This window comes from Mixophyes fleayi, chromosome 1 (genome assembly GCF_038048845.1).
Source record: "Mixophyes fleayi isolate aMixFle1 chromosome 1, aMixFle1.hap1, whole genome shotgun sequence".
Classification (NCBI taxonomy): domain Eukaryota; kingdom Metazoa; phylum Chordata; class Amphibia; order Anura; family Limnodynastidae; genus Mixophyes; species Mixophyes fleayi.
This window is the reverse complement of record NC_134402.1, coordinates 240,938,488-240,954,419: the sequence shown is the minus strand read 5'-3', so window position 1 is coordinate 240,954,419 and position 15,932 is coordinate 240,938,488. Positions and strand designations below refer to the sequence as shown.

Genomic DNA, 15,932 nt, shown 5'->3' with positions numbered 1-15,932 from the left:
GAGGGGGAAGGGACGAGTATAGGCTGTTGGCTGCAGCGGACGTTTTACGGTCATGCTTCTGTGCTCTGCGCCTCCTCCCAGGCCCCTGGGTGCAAACGGCTAAAGGAGGTGGACTTTGTAAATCTGCGGTGAATAGCGGCGCCTCCATCCCCAGCGCGAAGTTGAGTCCCCATAGAACAATATGAGGGCCACTGACGAAGAAAGGCCGGAGGAATGTCCCAGTGACGTCACGGAAGAGGAGGAATTAAAACCAGTTGAGACCCGGACTAGCCCCGCCCCCGCGGAGGACCAGCCACATGTCCCTGAAGCGGAGGGTTCCGCTGCCGGGAGTGATATCGCTGGAGGAAAACTTTTCCATTGGCTGAAGGACAGGTGTTTGGGGCGGGGACTGTGCGTGGACCCGGCACGGGACAATTACAGGACGATGACAAGTTTGTACAGTTCTATCCATCCAGCTGACTCGGTCAATCTGAGCACAAGGACACACGGGGCTGTTTTTAACCTGGAGTACTCGCCAGATGGGTAAGACCAGAACAGGCTTTAGTAGGAGTTTTGCCATAATTCAGTCCCTGGATGCCATACAATAACTAAATTCAAATAAATGCTGTACTGCAGTGGTATGTATATACAGAATAAAATATATTGGGATTTATACCCCATTGTAGAATTGTTTCAAGCCTCATAGTCAGCCACATTCCATATAGTTCCTTATTTTTATATTTTTCAACTTCACCCACAACACCACCGCAGCCTATAAGGGCAAGATTGTTTTTTTAAAAAAATCTGTCCATATAGTTTCTCACTAAACTACTAAAGCAAATTGCATATGCCTAAGTAACCAGGAAGCATCTGCATAATCCTTCATCTCTAAAGTAATAAAAAGGTCTCAGATGGGACTGCAGAGAGTTAGGAGAGAAGTAAAAGGGTCTGTCAGTCTTGGTTTTCAATGTGATATTTCCCTTCTACGCCTCCAACTTCAGTGGATCAAGTAATGATGACTTTTGTCTTAGTCCAGTACTCCAGCCCCTTCTAACCTTCCCCCGCTTACGTCTTGAAACCTAACCACTGAAAAACAGCACTTCATTCCAAAATAAAGCCAGCAGCTGTGTCTATAACGCAATAGAAGGTTCATCATCATCATCTATGTATTTAGAAGTTGTATGACTGCTTAGAATAGATATGGAAAATCTGTCTGAATCCAATGAGAAATGAAAGAGGAGACTTGGGGATAAATGTATCAAGCTGAGAGTTTTCCTGCAGAATTGAAAAGTGGAGATGTTGCCTATGTACTAAATAAATGATAGCTTGAATCTGATTGGTTTTTCAAACCCCCCGGAAAACTCTCAGCTTGATACATTTACCTTAGTGTTAGACAGTGGTCCCTGAGGTGACTAGATAACTGAAGCATGGAGTAAGTCAAGAGTAATAAGAGGGCTTGCATGAATAAGCGCACACATTGTTTCTTCCTGCATGGTTATGTTTAAGTACTATGTACTCCTTTCTTTCAAAACAGTGGAACATAACTGTTTTCATCTTGTGTCTCTTTAGGTCGGTATTAACTGTTGCATGTGAACAAACAGAAGTCCTTCTTTTTGACCCAGTGTCTTCAAAGCACATAAAAACGCTAACGGAGGCACACGAAGACTGTGTAAATAATATCAGGTTAGTCACATTTAAGTAAATGTATTTGGGAGGATGAGGGCGTCTAGCTCAGTCAGGACTGTCATTTTGAGGTGGTTACATTAACCTTTGTGCTTGTTAAGGGATGGTTTTACTTTATTTGTTTCCATCAGATACTCTGATTCAAAGGGCTGTAGCGTTTCGGATTGGGCACAAAATTTTAAATCTGTTAGAAATTGGTGACTGTTCTAAACCACATTTATTTGAGAAAAGCAGCGTGCCACATATACACATGCAATGCTAATACAGTAGGTTTCACTGCATTTTCTCTGTCAACCTGTGATCCATCACACATATATTATAAAATATATATGATCACCCTCCATAACTAGCACTGCAGCAGAATTTCCTTTCTCAGGGCAATCAAGTTGCATAGCTCTATTGAGAAATAGTAACTGGAAGGATGTGGAAAATTCTCAAAAATATGAATACGTGGACAAGAATCCTGAAAGCTTTAGAGCAAACACAAAGCACCTCATCTGTTCTTTTGTAACTCCCCTATCCCAACATCATGCGTTCTACATAAGGTTTATAAGATCTTTTTAAAGCTACTCTGGTAACGGAAAAGTAATAAGCGAACGGGTCTTTTGTCTTAAAATGTGTTCATTATTACAGCATCTGTTAGTCTCTGGTGTTGCAGGTAGGTGACACTATTAGTGTCTATAGTGCTCTGTAAGTGAAATGATATCTGTGCAGGGGGCAGACATAACACACTGTTTTACTGCATACTTCTATTTTAACTGCGCTTAATCTGGTTGCTGTGCTTCACAAAATCTTTTTTTGCACAGTTGCCTATGTACCAGTTTTCATAAATGTCAATGTATTTAGTAAAAGTTACAAGTAGGCATATACTTTACAATAAGCTACTGAAGGTGGACAAATCTGTAACAGCTAGTAATATAATCTATTGTAATGTAAGAACCAATGTCTGAAACTGTTAGACTGTTTAGTGGTTAAAAAAAATCCCCCAAAAAATTCTGTTGACAGTCTTAAATTGATTTAGGTGAAGATACAAACCTGTAATATGAATGAATGAGTTAGTGTTGTTAACTGCAATTCTGATTCCAAGGCTTTGTACCTGCACCCCCTAATTATAAGTGTTTTACCCTCATTCTCAAAACATTAAATTTGCTATGAAGTGCCCCCCCCCCCCAAAAAAAAAGCCTACGCTTTACTTTGTTGCATCATATCCATTGCAGTATTGCCTGCATTGTTCAGAAATGTTATGTTAATACAATGGGGTTTTCCAGAAACGTTTATTTAGCTCTTGCTTGTCAGAATGCGTTTGACCACACTGAAAGTTTGGAGATGAGTTTGTTAGCGCACTATTAATGCACTTTGAATAGGAGGTTTTACTTGTCATATTGATGTATAAGTGTTTTAAAACATTTGGGTTTATGAATCCCTAATACTGTTACCCAAGTAATCACAATTTAGGCTGAAAGTATGTTTACAGAGTGAACCTCAGTGCTCATTAATGTAATGTAATGTCTACAAATGTGCTATAACTAGATGTTTCTTTTCATTTTTCATTCAAGCACAAAAGAACATTTACATTGTTGAGCTGTAGTACATTTGTACACTTTGCAATATGCTATGAAATAAGATCTCAAATTTTTTTTTATTTTTTTTAAAACAAAATAGGAAATAACATTTTCTCTTTGTACATGTCAGTAATTGCTATTATATTTGTTATTGGTAGATTTAAATTATCCACCTTCTTCAGAGCTTGAGTGCTAGAAGCTGCCCTCACTGACAGATAGGAGTTGCACTAATTACAAGATAACTGTGGAGGCCTGAGTGGAAGGCCCGTATGGTGAACCTATTGAAAAGGAGGTTGTTCTGCGTGGATATTAAAGCAACATTATCCTATATCACCAGATATCTCTGAATTACTATAAGCACTGCCCTCCTGAATGCATTTACACATCTCCCATGATTTTTGTTATTTTTTAAATCTATGTAAAATTTAGTTTTATGTGAAGTTAAATACTTTTGTGTCAAAAGGACAAAAGTATTGTAGGAGTGATACCTTTATTGGCTAACCAAAAAAAATATTATTATATTTGCTAGCTTTCAGAGCACAGAGGCCCTTCATGTACTGGGCAACCTGAAGGTTTATGATAGACTGATGTTTGTATAGTATTGCTTTTATTGTATAGGTCATGTCCAGGAAATGTGTCTGAGATCGTGAGTAGTTAAGAGTGAGTCTAATGGTTGGGTGAAATTTGTTGAAGTTTTTATGGAAAGTCAGCAGCTCCTCTTCAGAGCCAGTCCAGATTAGTAGCAAATCATCAATAATACGTAAGTATGCTAGAGGTTTCATTGTGCAAGTTGATAAGAATTCCTCCTCTAGTCTTAAGCTGATAAGAACATTCCACTCATTGACACAAGCGCTCCATCTAACACCTGGATTTATGACCCACTACTTGGACACACTTGAAACCCCACAGCAATATGATTTCAGATCTCTGAACTCATAGGACTTTACGCTTCCATCCATAACGAAAACCTCAGTTTTATTACTGTAGTTTATGTTAATGATATATCCCCCACCCCTGTACAAATTTCTTGATATAACAGCTCTTAAATGTTGTGCCTGTTTCTAAGTCATTCATTTGTAAAGTTGCCTGATGAAGGGGCCTCTGTGCTCTGAAAGCTAGCAAATATAATAATAATGTTTTTGGTTAGCCAATAAAGGTATCACTCCTACAATACTTTTGTTGTTTTTGACACAAAAGTATTTAACATCACATAGATTTTTCTGGCTAACACTATACAGCAATAATAATTTTAAAAATAATTTTTTTGCTACACATCTAAAATTAGTTTTGTTATCATCAGGAATTTGCCGCATTATATTCTCTTTGGGCCTAAGCTTTTTTTAAGAGGAAGAATTTAGCATGATCCACAATTTAAAATGAAATTAAACCCTATAGATATTGATATGGTAGTATGGTGTATTTTATTACTATGTAAAACATCGCTCAACTGTCGGAACAATTTTGTCTACTCAGAAAATCATTCAGAAGTTGCCATAATACTGTAAAAGGTTCATCCCACATAAAATCACTGACTTTGATGGTGAAAAGGCTTTTATTATTGATAAACTTACAGCAGACTCCTTCACTTCCTTTACTTGCTTTCATAATGCACCATTTATAAAACAGATGGCAAAACCAGGAAAGTGTTCTTCATATTATTTTTATTTTTCTGTGTTTAAATCACAATATCTCCTCTTTGAATTGCAGGTGCATGACAGCTCCCTGTCACTAAATGCTTTTTTTTGATCCTTGTGGTGATTATAGCTGTAAGAAGTCTTACACCTGCTAATTTTAGCACTGCCCCATTTTTTTACTTAATTTTTTTTACTTGTCCACTATTAAACTATTGTAATTTTTTTGTGTGTGTGCAGATTTCTGGACAACAGGTTGTTTGCGACCTGCTCTGATGATACCACAATAGCACTATGGGACCTGAGAAAGCTGAACACTAAGGTGTGCACTCTACATGGACATACCAGCTGGGTAAAGAACATAGAATATGACACACATACACGGCTTTTGGTGACCTCTGGATTTGATGGCAATGTCATCATTTGGGATACAAATAGGTAACTAAGAGGTTTAGATTTTGTCTTAATATTACCCCTACCTTGCTCTTTTGGATTGTACCATCACTGGAATCATGTGGGGATATTCAGCTTATGTTGCTTTTCTGCTTGACGTGCAATCCATTCAAGTTGCCTATAAATGAACAGAATGCAGGTCAAGTAGAACTTTAAACATGTTAACTTTTTCTGATTTTTAGAGGGTATAAATGTCAGGCCAATCTCATTTAACCATATTTTTTACATTTTGCTTGTATTTTAACAGGTGTACTGAAGATGGTTGCCCGCACAAGAAATTCTTTCACACTCGTTTCCTAATGCGTATGAGGTTAACCCCTGACTGTTCAAAAATGTTGATTTCAACTTCCTCCGGATATCTGTTAATTTTACATGATTTAGATCTGACTAAGTCCTTAGAGGTTGGCAGTTACCCCATCTTGAGAGCAAGAAGAACAGCTTCCACTTCAGGTATAAAAGTCTTACAAATAGATATGTAAATGTAATTCTGTACATGCTTATTGTGTTAGTAACATTGTCCACCAATATCTGCTCCTAAATGCAAAATTTAGATGATAGTTTGTATATTGTAAAATTTTATATTATATATATATATATATATATATATATATATATATAATTATAATATTTTACCATATACAAACTATCATCATTTTTTTTTAAAAAAATTTTTCTATAAACTCTAGTGCATTAAGCCCTCTCATTTACTGTTTCAAGGTATGGTTCTATACCTTGTTTTCATGACATGTCCAATTAGCCATCCTTATCGTCAAATGCTGCAGGGTAGCTTTTAAAAACGATTTGGATATATATACTTTCTCTCATTTAGAGGTGTTCACCACAATGTTCCCTGGCTAGTTTAACAGTGCCTATTCTGTTGGTTGTATTTTCTACATGGTGGTCTAAGTCTTTCTCGTCTCAAACTTGCTTACCCATTGATGTGTAGGAGCTGGCTGCACTGAAATACTCTGCTGTTGTGAAGATGCTAAGGACTTTCTCACAAGGTGCTTTAAGCGCCAGCACTTTGCCAGCTAGAAAAGCAGTTGCGTATATTCCGAGAAGTCACTACTGTGACAATTTAAAGTGAGCTATTACGCTATGAAGATGTTGCATGTAAGTTTTCTGAGCTTAATTGCCCTTTTGTGACAGGGGAAAAGCATTACTCATTCATTTCACTCTATATATATATATATATATATATATATATATATATATATATATATATATATATATATATATATATATATATATTCCATTCATTTCATGGAAGTGATTGAATTTGCTATGAATGCTAACACTTCTCTAGCTGAGAAGTTCTAAGGTTAAAGTGTCTATTTCATAGGGTGTCATCACAAAAGCTTTTTCTGTTTGTTTTTTTTGTTGAAATCAGTGGGGTTTGCCCAGAGCTTACAAAGCAGGCTTGAAAATATGTAGAAAAGCTGCAAGCAGAGTTTTGGGCTACCCCAAAAACTTTTCCAAAAAGTGCTTCATAGAAGTTTGTCATTGAGCAATTAAGCAGCTAATGAGAGACAGCAGCTATGTACAATTTTCTCAAAGCTGTTTTCCTGCTGTATGAAATTCTCCCATTTCACATTGGTCTGATTTGATTGACTCTAGTTTGTTCTGCCATTACCCACCTCAATCCCTGCTCATCCATGTATCCCGTTCTGAACATTGATGACCATTGTTGCTCAGAGCCTGGTCCTGTATATCTACTAATGCACTGTGAGCAGTATACATGCTGTGACTTATAGTTGAACAACATTTTATGAGCTAGAAAACAAATCGGGAGCAGAGGGTACGAGACTCATAAAAATATAAGATAATAATAATAGGTCCCCTACAATGGAGCAACAATATATAGATATAATAAGTCTTATTTGGGGGTCAGGCTGCGGCCAAAAAAAGGTCTGAATTGAGAGGTTGTGGCAGCCAATATAAACACTAAACCATTGTCAGGGTTCTGAAACTCCCTATGATACTTGTGAGTCATACACAATGGGCATAATAAACATATGGACATAAGCTGCAAAGATGATCTTTGCAGCTTGTGTCCATAAGTATTGTGTCCATAAGTTTTGCCCATTGTGTATGACTCACGAGTATTATAGGGAGTTTCAGAGCGCTGACAAAAGGTTTAGTGCTAACATTTTGTGAGCCACATGTTGCTTAATTTAAAGGCATATAATTTGATAAAAGAAGAAACAAGTTGGAGGCATGAGCTTAATTTCAAGTAGAGGTGTGTTTGACACCACTTTCTTTCTGCACTAGTTTGATAGGAGTCTCATATCACCACTACTATGTGCCATTTAGGATCCATGTTTCCACTATCAAACTCTTTATATGACTTCCTGCTTGCATTTAATCCCCTCCTCACAGCATGATGCTGTCCTTGTCACATGCATCCCTGTCTTCACTAACATAATCACATGACTGGATAGGATAGGTGTCCGTCTCCACAAGAACAGCATGCAATTCCATTGATCTGATTAACCTAACGTTGTTCAATCCATGACCATTTAAATATAGTATATCTGGTATGAGCAGGAGTTAAAGACTGAATACAAGTATCTGCTCAGACCCCAGCCAAACACCATTTAAAAGAGCATATTTATTTGACACCCAGTCTGTACAGGTCCATGTAAACACTTGCGAATATCTGATGCAGTACTGGAAAGAAACAAGACGAAGGAGTGGGAAGTTCATTTAATACGAAAGCATTTTCTATCCACTCAATTATCCTCCATCTCTGAATGGAGTGGTAAGCTACACTGTAAACTTTGGATACCAGTAAAGGGATTCTGCTTTCTAATGTGTCTTTTTTTTTTTTTATATTGCTTCTTGCCACTCGTAGATTCCCATTTAGAGATCTCGAATGAGTTAACAAATCTTGACTGTTGTGTTTGATATCCCCTTTCCCGTATCTACAAAAATCCTGATATTGTCCTTCACAATTCCACCTAATAGTATTAAGAGAATGGTCAAACGGCATTATTTACAACGTCTGTCTGCTAGGTCTTCCTTCACCTGGTAACTAAATTCAGAAATAAACTAGCAACTCGCCTTCTTAATACTGCTTGGTGTGCTGTTGCAGATGCATGAAAAAGCCCCTCCAATCTCCCTTTAGAAGGAGAGAGTATGGGGGATGCTTGAAATTAAATTTATTACTGGTTAAAATAATATTTTTCATACCACAGAGAATACCTGGTTGCCATAATGCTCCAAATTTACTACCAGAAATTCCAATACTTGCATTTCTTGTGTGCCCACGGTAGTTCTCTTAGTTCTCTTTATCATATTCCCTTCCCTAACTAAACAACCTGCATGTGTCCTATGATCCCACAAGGTTTAGAATTAATTTGATTTGAACATCGAGTATTATAGAAGTTTAGACTTATTTTTATAGTCTTATTTATGTGAAGTCTATTTGCGTTCAAGGACATATGTGCCCTCTTAGTTTATACCTACATTATCTGATGTTAATTATGTAATGCTGATCAGAGGTGTTTCTTCCCCTCTTCTCTTCTGTACCCCTCACTCCCATTTCATGTTCCTTTTTGGTTAAAAAAATAAAATAAGAATCATGATAATAATGGCATATATTCAGAATGCTAGAAAACATTTTATCAGGGACAATAAGCTTTGGTTATTGCATTGCTTTTATATATGCTTATGTTTTTTGGGTTTTTTTTTTAAAAATGTACATTTAACAATGTGCACACTACTGTGAACAAATCATGTATTGTGCTTTCAGACTAATCCCCTGCCCATTCACAAAGACAAATAGACTATCTAGATCTTCATTTCAAGTAAAGGTTAATTTTATTGCGTATCTAATAGCATATTGTATTTATTAAAATCTTAACGTGTTCTGAGAAAGATAATAAGAGCTGTGTTAATGTGAATATTTACTATCTCAGTCATTTCCAGCTTAACGATTGTGTTAAGCATTTTGCTTGTTAGTCGGCATGCTGTCAATGGTGATCTGAGCATAACCAAGACATACTGTATCATCTACAGATATGACCACGTCACCCACATCTTCTGACTCTAGGCCATCAAGCTCCCCGTGTCATCATAGTGATGTGGGCTCACTGTTTGAGAAACACACCTCCCGTGCCTCACAAAGAGAAGGTATGTGTAACCTAGACCGTTGTTTTCTATCTTAAAGTTTGTCAAAAGCGTCTGCTGTTATCCTTATCTGAAAGGTAAGTTGGTATAGGGAAAATTCATGATACTTTTATATTTGTTTTCTTCTGGACTTCTAGTGACAAGTTGGTTACATTAGATTGTCCTTGCATATAGTTTCTCCTTTGTTCTACTGTTATCATAAGGCATGAAAGGCAGCAGATATGTGAATGGATACCGTGATATATTCACATTGATGTTTTGTAGATTACAACATGTTTTCCCCAATTTTAAGACTTAACTAATTTTGTTACAATGATATTTGAAGAATCAGCTGATTGTCTCACACTAAGGGGCATATTTACTAATCTGCGGGTTTGAAAATTGGAAATGTTGCCTGTAGCAAATCAGATTCTAGCTCTCCTTTTGTAGAATGTACTAAATAAATGAAAGTTAGAATCTGATTGGTTGCCATAGGCAACATCTCCACTTTATCAAACCCGCAGATTAGTAAATCTAGCCCTAAGTCTCTAACACTTCTGTTTCCTCAAATTCTGCCTGTTTACTTCTGTATAGAAACAGGTAGCACAGAGCACAAGTTGATGAATTGCATGTCTCATCCAAGATTTGTGATGACAAATCAGAAATTAATGAATTAAATGAATTGATGGCTAAATGACGTTCACTGCAGAGCCAAATAAGCCTGTCACCATAAGTATTATTGAAGTGTATTTCCCAGCTACAGACCTTCTTCAATCGGAGCATCTATGGTTGCTGACATAGATTTATAAGCGTAACAAACATGCCAAAACAGAGGTCACAATAGAAATGACAGTTATTTAGTGTCAATTTTCCTTCTACACGTCATTATCTAAAACCTGTTGTATAAAAGTAAAGTATGATAGCAGACCTACCTCCCAACACAAAACTACCAATTTAACAAAATATATATATATATATATATATATATATATATATATATATTTATTCGGACCACAACAAAGTTTATGCCAACAGGTTATTTAATGTAAACCTAAAGGATTATAGGAGAAAGTGATATAACTTTATAGCTACCTTTTAATAACTGTATATTGCCAGTAGGCCTTTATTCAGGTTAAGTATATAGAAACTCCATGAGAGGCACATTCAAAGTGTTCCTCTTCCCAAAAGGTATATCTTAGTATTTTTATAAGGATTTTTAATTAAAACAAAGAAAAGAAGTGTATTTACCTTTCAATATGCACCCAATAAAAATCAAAAATAGTAACCCAACAAAAATCAAAATCGCCTAATCCCGGTATTCTACTTGTGATACCCTATGCCACAGATGACTTTTGTCTGGTTACTATGCAAGTGCTCCTGAACGGTAACCCCGTCATCTGTCCGCTATGATGGACTCAACAAGCCCCGATTGAGGAGTGTGGGAGGCAAATGCATTTTGATTGTCTTCATTTTTGTTCTGTTTCTTTAATATAAGTGCCCCCCATAACCAATTATTTATATAGCGCCACTAATTCCGCAGCGCTGTACAGAGAACTCACTCACATCAGTCCCTGCCCCATTGGAGCCTACAGTCTAAATTCCCTAACATACATAGACACACACACACACACACACACACACACACACACACACACACACACACACACACACACACACTTGGGTCAATTTGTTAGCAGCCAATTTACCTATAAATCTATATACAGGAAGTTTGACCGCTCTTCTAGTTTGTAGCTGGAATTAATGCAACTGATGCTAAACTGATTCAGCCCAGTGAATAAATGTGTATCCCTCCTTTTATGATGTCATCCCTGGCTTCCCCCAGCCAAAATCCTGGATCACCCGGTATTTCTGTATATTGAGGGCAGGAACTCCTGCGCTTCTAGGGTTGAGGGTGCAGGGCTGACTTTCCACTGGGGGAGAACATAGGCTTTAGAGGCAGGAATTGTCAAGAAGGCCAATGAGATGACAGACAAGTTCAGTGTTACCAGAAAAGGACAAGTTCTCCCTTGCTGCTTTATAAGTTAGGGGTAGCAGTTGAGGAATGAAGTGAGGAGGAGCGTTATAATAGAATGTGATTTGCATATGCTAAATAAAATCATTATTTAGTGCGCTTGTATATCCTGTTAAGTTCGTTGCTTTTGTTGAAGGAAAATGGCCCAGGTACAAATCTTTCTAAGATAATTTAAGAGTACCAAATTAGGGTTTATTTGGTCTGATGCAGAGCTGATGTAACTTGGGCATAATTTACAATCCGAAAATGCACACACAAAAAGCCCATGTGCTGAGTCGACTGCACCACAAGATTACTTTTACTTCCAAATGTGTGTCCCAAACATGAATTGTAAAGCACAGGTAGTCCATTGAAAGTCATAGTGAGTTATTTAATACAGAGATACATTGGATTTAATGTTAAGGCTATAGTAAATTCTCTGTATAATTAATACGCTAAGATAGTGTGGCTCCGCTACAGAACCTACTCTCTATTTAAAATTAGAACGGTTAACCTATGCAGAAAGTGTCTCCAGTTGATTTTAATTTCTTTTTATTTATTTTAACTTCTTTTTTTGTTGTTCCAGGCACTTCCCCTCGTAACAGTCTTGAGGTGTTAACCCCAGAAGTTCCAGGGGAGAGAGACCGTGGAAATTGTATTACATCACTACAACTGCACCCCAAAGGGTGGGCTACACTGCTACGTTGTTCTAGCAACACTGATGACCAAGAGGTAGGGACTTTCCCACTTATCAGTGCTGTTGCATTGCCTATCTTGCTAGTTGTGAGACTTGCATTAAGCTATCATTACATCTGTTTAAGGGGGATTAAGTCCTATTGCCCTCATCAGAGCATATTGCAAGTTTCTTGCGGACTACTGCTGAACAGAACACTCATACCAGACCACATATGCACGTTTCAAATAAGTATGTGTCTATTAATATTTACATTCATTATCCCTCAAATGTTGGACTTTTCTTATAATTCTTTACACAATCTCTCTAAGATAATTGGAAAGGGAGTAAAATAAATAATATACAGGACATAGCTGTTTTGCATAAAGTGGGGCCTGCTTAGACCATAGCTTAATCTGCCGCCAGTTAGCATTTACCTTCCACGTTGTGCCTACATAGTAATCCCAACAAAAATCAAATCATGTAGTAGTATGTACTTATACATACTGCCTGTTGTACACTGGAGGGATTGGTGAAAAATAAAAACCAAAGCTAAACATACAAATCATACTAAAAATGAAACCCAAAATGAAATGCACAGACACAGTAAACACGATGCACATTGGTGCATACCATATGCAGTTCTACCTACACTGGCAGTCATGAAGATGGCATTGTTTATTGAGCTACCAAGCTGAGTGTATATAACCTGATACAGGTTTATATTACTGGCTGCACGTGCAGTCACAAGTTCTTTAATTGGCTATAATCATTGGTTCCAATCAGATTTTGATTGTAATTGCTGGCTGTTTTGCATACTAGGCAATTTGCGTGACCTTCATTAGATTAGATCCTAAAAATATATTATTATATATACATGATACTTAGATTTACTGCAATAATATAGTTACAGGATTCAGAAGCTATTTTATTTAGTCTACATTTTATTTTTCATGCAGTGATACTGATTTAGTAGTGATAATGTGAACAGGAGATCTGATTCATATACCCTCCTGGACTCCCTATACCCGGTGACCTCGCCAGATTTAAAAGTTCTGGAAACTGATTGTATAAGCATTAGGTTATTGTGTTAAGATACAGATTTAGGTTTTCTTTTTAAATGCTGTGTGATAAATCTAGACAGCAATTTGCATATAATATTTTCTGTTTTGATATTGGCCATTTTTAGTAATAATACTAGAAGTCTGGATTAAATGCATACGTCTTGCTAGTTTATTGGGTATATTCATTCTCCATTTTGATTAAAGTAAGTCTGTTTACTATGGTTTTCTTTCTAGTGGACCTGTGTGTATGAGTTTCAAGAAGGAGCCCCTGTACGTCCAATCTCTCCTCGCTGCTCTTTGAGACTAACTCATTACATTGAAGAAGCCAATGTTGGCCGGGGCTACATTAAGGAACTCTGTTTCAGCCCAGATGGACGCATGATTGCTTCTCCACATGGATATGGGATCCGATTGTTGGGATTTGATTCCCAGTGCAGTGAGCTTGTAGACTGTCTACCCAAAGAAGCTGGAACTTTACAGGAAATTCGATCCCTGTATTCTCATAAAGATGTGGTCCTGACAACAAAGTTCTCTCCCACACACTGTCAGATAGCATCAGGGTGCCTTAGTGGACGAGTTTCCCTGTACCAACCCAAGTTTTAACTATCAGTCAACTCTTTTTCATGACAAGATTGAGGATCAACATGTTCCCAGCTCTTTAAAGAGAGTTCAATATGTACATTTGCCTGAAGATATTAAATCTAATCTTCATTTACAAATTTTAGTCTGGAAGAAGAATGCACTGGTTTTAATGGTGACTTTATTTTTTTTCAATTGGTTATTATGTTCTGTATTTGATTCATTTACCTCCTAAAAATCATGTATTAGAAATTAAGCCTTCGCTGTCAAGGTAACATGTGCTTTTCACATGTTTCACTTTAACAGATTTAGTAACATAGATGTTCTTAATAAATAATAGAATATAAAAGCCCATATGTAGTTCTGACAGTCATGATTACAAAAGACTTGTGCTGAAAATTTGTCATTATTTATTTAAATCACTAAAATGTACAATGAGGTAAAATATGTAATGAATGTGACTTTGAGCATGGTGTTTATCTTCTTACCAATTAAGTAATCAGGTTTAAAGGTCCCATTACTAAAATGATGCTAAAATTCCATAAAGCAGTTAAGATATCGTTTACTGTAAATTGTAGACACAAGGCTGCTGTATGATGTGACTGTCATAGCATTAATATGACCTGTTACACACAGTGTACAGCCATTGTTTTTAGATGGGGTTTTTTTTTTTTTTGTTTTTTTTTTGGACTAAGGCAATTACTTTTTGTAAACTTCATCCGTTATTTTTGAATTGTGTTTCCTAGTGGAATAATATGTATGAAGTAAAAATTTCATCTACGGTAACATTTATTGTTGTGCTAAATATCTCTATTTAAAAGTAAAAAAGGGACATCTATGAGCTTTCACACAAGTCGACTCTTTAATTATTACAGTATTGTTATGAAAAATAAATCTATCCTAAGGAAGTGTATCTAAATGAAGTAACGCAAAGGTTATCCGTTCACATTGCTAGACACAATCTTACATAGAGGCTGCCAAATTTTCTGTGGCGTGCATATGATCAATTTTTTGCTATATTTGAATATGTGTTGTGAGCTTATAAGATATGTGACGCTGCAAAGCAGAAAGTAGCTTTCTTTATACAAAGATTCCAAAGGCACTCCATGAAATAGTACATCAAAAATTTATATAAAAACAACTTTTATTACGTTATTTTAACATATGTATGTGCAACCGTTTTGACATGTCTTCATATACTTACTTGAAAATGGTGACACCCCGAAACTGGTCTCACATTCACATGTTCTAATAAAGGTCCTTCCATATACATTTTTGCTGTAGTATTATGGTGTCTTTGGAGTCTTCATAGAAAGACGACTACTTTCTGCTCAAGAAGGCTGAATAAAGAAAATATCTGTTGAACGCTGCTCTTAGGTTTATTCAACCATGTAAATATTAAGTCAACTTTTGTTAATTTGCCTGTCTGCATCCATTGGATTGATACTGTGTAAACTGTACAGACTGTAGTAGCTACTGCTCCATAACTGTTTGCAAATAGTTTACTTAGAAGTAGGAGCTCGTCTTCATGCCCACTAACACTGTGCTTAGGAATTTAAAAACAAAACAAAAAATAAATCTATACTAGGCTACACAAAAATAAATTCACTCCAAAATACTTTTGTCTGTCACGTTTTTTTTTCAGACAGAGTGGTATATTTACTAAACTGCTTGTTTGAACAAGTGGAAATGTTGCCTATAGCAACCAATCAGATTCTAGCTGTCATTTTGTAGAATGTACTAAAAAAAAATGATTGCTAGAATCTGGTTGCTGTAGGCAACATCTCTACTTTTTCAAACACGCAGTTAAGTAAATAGTGTTTTAGCCCTTTTTTTTATTTTTATCCAATTGTCTTTGTATTATTTTTAAACAACATCCACTTTAAGTATAAATAAAAGATTTGAACATTCATGGTGGCACAGTGGTTTATGACTGTTTCCCATCTTTTTGAAGCAAAAAATATTGTGGAAATCAAAATGCTGTTTTTTCCTGTTTTGCCAATTAACATTTTTGAGAAATTGCTCAGTTTTTACACCATTTTAAACCATTCTTCTTCTAACTACTGTGTATTCTCTCTAAGTGCTGAAAACCACAAACACCTGAAACTATTTCATATGTCACCAGTCCACCAAAACGAATGAAGGATAAAATCATTGGTGAACTATTTCAGTATCTGCAATCCTTAC

At 36.4% G+C, this 15,932-nt stretch overlaps 1 protein-coding gene across 1 annotated transcript; it reads left to right on the top strand.

The window, feature by feature from the left end:
• The first annotated feature begins 181 nt into the window (after window positions 1–181).
• Window positions 182–15,363, top strand: DCAF10 (DDB1 and CUL4 associated factor 10). The gene is made up of 7 exons (XM_075208410.1): window positions 182–522; window positions 1,549–1,662; window positions 5,096–5,293; window positions 5,556–5,758; window positions 9,329–9,442; window positions 12,016–12,161; window positions 13,401–15,363. Exons 1-7 carry the CDS (start codon window positions 182–184, stop codon window positions 13,767–13,769), a joined length of 1,485 nt encoding a protein of 494 aa, XP_075064511.1. The 3' UTR covers window positions 13,770–15,363.
• Window positions 15,364–15,932: the final 569 nt, after the last annotated feature.